At 45.5% G+C, this 3,428-nt stretch overlaps 1 protein-coding gene across 6 annotated transcripts in view; it reads left to right on the top strand.

The window, feature by feature from the left end:
* The window catches only part of PPP1R8 (protein phosphatase 1, regulatory subunit 8), a 19,672-nt gene extending 17,535 nt beyond the window's left edge, over positions 1-2,137 (top strand). For 3 of the 6 annotated variants that reach the window (XM_011955541.1, XM_011955542.1, XM_011955543.1), the window contains exon 7: positions 563-2,133. In XM_011955541.1, coding sequence (XP_011810931.1) covers positions 563-916 — 354 coding nt within the window. In that variant the 3' untranslated portion in view covers positions 917-2,133. Of the gene's footprint in view, positions 1-562 lie in introns of all 6 variants that reach the window. The other 3 variants (XM_011955544.1, XM_011955545.1, XM_011955540.1) reach the window with 2 other exon arrangements.
* Positions 2,138-3,428: the final 1,291 nt, after the last annotated feature.

Raw genomic sequence — 3,428 nt, 5'->3', positions numbered from 1 at the left:
GCTGGAGTGCAGTGGCACCATCTCAGCTCACTGCAACCTCTGCCTCAAGTGATTCTTGTGCCTCAGCCTCCCGAGTAGCTGTGATTACAGGAACCTGCCACCACGCCTGGCTAATTTTTGTATTTTTAGGAGGGATGGGGTTTTCCATGTTGGCCAGGCTGGTCTCGAACTCCTGATGTCATGTGTTCCTCCTAAAAGGTCATTTTAATATGAAAATAAGAAAGTGAGCTATGTGACTTTAGGGTAAAGAATAGTCGTTAAAATTGATATGTTTTACTTTATGTAAAACTCACAGCACCATCCTTCTTGGCTAATACAGGATGGTGAAAACTTTGTTATGGAGCAGTGTTGGGAACCATCATAGATGACTGGGAAGGTCTCTTCAAACCGTAAGATTTTAACACCATGAAATAGGTTGTCCGTAAAGGAGAACAGGCTAGAAGTTAGGAACCTTTCCCAAAGCCATTTTTCTAAGACTGGAATAGAAAAAGCTGACCACTCATGGGCCTCACCGCTTGTCTTCTCTCTCCAATCTCTCCCCTCTCCTCATCATGAACTGTAGAAGAAGCGTGTGGAGGGCCCAGGCTCCCTGGGCCTGGAGGAATCAGGGAGCAGGCGCATGCAGAACTTTGCCTTCAGCGGAGGACTCTACGGGGGCCTGCCCCCCACACACAGTGAAGCAGGCTCCCAGCCGCATGGCATCCACGGGACAGCACTTATCGGTGGCTTGCCCATGCCATACCCAAACCTTGCCCCTGATGTGGACTTGACTCCTGTTGTGCCGTCAGCAGTGAACATGAACCCTGCACCAAACCCTGCAGTCTATAACCCTGAAGCTGTAAATGAACCCAAGAAGAAGAAGTATGCAAAAGAGGCTTGGCCAGGCAAGAAGCCCACACCTTCCTTACTGATTTGATATTTTTGGTCATGGAGAAGGGTGGGATTGGGTGGGAATGGGGTGGAAGGGTGATGGGGAGCTAATGAACTAGGGAGAAAAACTTTCCATGTGTGCGGTATCGTCTTTCAGAATGTCTCCTGGCATCCTAACCATGTAATATGAAAATTGGGGGTGGGGTTGAAATAGCCCATAAAGACCTGTCTTCTCAACACTTGCAGTGTAAGAAAGGCTTCTTATATCCTTTTCAATAGACTGCCCTGGCTCTTTCCTAGGCCTTCCACTACCTCCTTTCTCCCACTTTCCAGGATCATTTTTATGTAAAGTCACATATCCCAGGCCCTCAGGTTGAATCCAGAGCTGTCGAGGTTACAGTAGCATCACCAGCCTTGGGGGTCCAGCAGCCTAATTTATATTCACTACCTTTGCAAGTCCCAGGTAGCAGAAGGGTTGCCATAGGTCTCAAATTGATCAAAAAGAAGACTTAGAAGTCTGCAGTTAAGTTGAGGCTTAAACTAAAAAATGTTTCCTTGGGTCAGTGGTTTTGAGGTCCAATAGTTAGGCTTTTCTCTTTTGTCCTTCCTCTTTTGGAGTGAAAACATTTCAATTTTCCTTCGTCTGACTGGTGCCATAGACACAGGTTTATAGTTTTAACTTACAGTATTGTTTGAACTCTACCTGTTTTTCTTGTCAAACCTGAGCACTCCACTTGCTGAAGTTTCTTATTTAATTCCCGAGCACTGTCCTCTACTCTAAGGCATTACTTTTAAGTGTATTATGAAGGCAATTTTCAAAGGATATAACCGGTTGGGGTAATTCAAAATAAAAAGGAAAAGATTTTTTTGCAAGTCACTGGTGTCTCTACGAGGAATTTTTAGATGTCAGTTTGGAGGCTCTTTCCCCCCAATTGAGAGCTCTTGTTATTGAGAGCTCTGAGACTAGACCTGGCTAACAAACATAGGAGACAAAGTTAGGAAACATTGATACAAGCTTTGTACAGAGATTTGTACATTTGTGTAATAGGCCTTTTCATGCTTTATGTGTAGCTTTTTACCTGTAACCTTTATTACATTGTAAATTAAACGTAACTTTTGCCATTTGTGTGCAGTCTGTGAATTTGTCTCTCAGTCACTGATTGCCACTGCTGTCAGGGAATGTTTGCTAAAGGCACAGTCACTGAGCTTGGGAGGCGATGCTCCATCCCCATTTTATTACAAATAAAGATGCCCCTAAATGAGTGTGGAAATTCTAATGAGAGAATCTAGTCCCCAGACTGAAACATCACAAAGCAGCATCGGTTCGGAAGTGCTTGGTGCCCTTCATCAGGAGACCTCATGACAGGAGACCGGGCTTTAGGGCATTTGCATAAGCCCTGTCACCCACCCTGCAGTCAGAGCTCTGTGCATTTGAGCCATAGCTTGGTGACACAGGAGCAAACGGAAGCTAAAGGTAAGTAAGTTTAGGAGGGATTTCAGCAAGAATTTGAATTGAAGGAATATGCCTGCATACAGAATCTGATTTGCAGTAAGTACAGTGTGTGTGTGAGACTTACATGTGGCTTTGGAATGAAGATGCCTACTAGGTTCCAGATCCCTGGGTCAAGTGCAGACTTGTAGCAGGAGCAGCCTTCTGAAGAACAGAAATTCTAACGTCAGCTGTGCAAGAGTTGACTTCCCCAGAGGGTCTATAAAAATGAGTGTCCCCATCAGGACAATACCTTCCTCTCATTATAGTGAAGATGGTACTGTTGGTAGTGCTGAACAATCACTGAGCACCTGCCTGCCTACAGCATGTCATCTAGTTCTCATAGCCCCGAGAGGAATTCTATTTCTGTCTGCATTTTATAGATGAGAAAACTGAGACTCAGACAAAATAAACTTCCCTATGAGCCCCCTGTACTGAAGACAGGATTGAAACTAGTCTGAATCCAGAGTTTAAGGTGGGGATATGCTTGGTCCATGGGTGGCGCACCCTTTAATTTTCGTATTTTTAGTGGAGATGAGGTTTCACCGTGTTGGCCAGGCTGGTCTCAAACTTCAGTCCTCAGGTGATCCAACTACCTTGGCCTCCCAGAGTGCTGGGATTCCAGGCGTGAGCCCCCGAGTCCGGCCTGTTTTGTAGTTCTTTAAAAAATGTCCAAACTGAGCCGGGTGCGGTGGCTCATGCCTGTAATCCCAACACTTTGGGAGGCTGAGGGGGCAGATCATGAGGTCAGGAGATTGAGACCATCCTAACACGGTGAAACCCCGTCTCTACTAAAAATACAAAAAATTAGCTGGGCGTTGCGGCGGGTGCCTATAGTCCCTTCTACTTGGGAGGCTGAGGCAGGAGAATGACCTGAACCCAGGAGGAGGAGCTTGCAGTGAGCCGAGACTGCGCCACTGCACTCCAAGCTTGGTGAGAAAGCAAGACTCCGTCTCAAAGAAGAAAGTCCAAACTGGACAACTTATTGCAAGTATGTTAAAGTATGTTAGATATAGTTGAGATAAAATCAGTCCTTCCTGATGAGATTATGCCATGCATTCTTTTTTTT

This window comes from Colobus angolensis, unplaced genomic scaffold (assembly GCF_000951035.1).
Source record: "Colobus angolensis palliatus isolate OR3802 unplaced genomic scaffold, Cang.pa_1.0 Scaffold4, whole genome shotgun sequence".
In the NCBI taxonomy this organism is placed as follows: domain Eukaryota; kingdom Metazoa; phylum Chordata; class Mammalia; order Primates; family Cercopithecidae; genus Colobus; species Colobus angolensis.
This window is presented reverse-complemented; position numbering and strand designations above follow the sequence as displayed.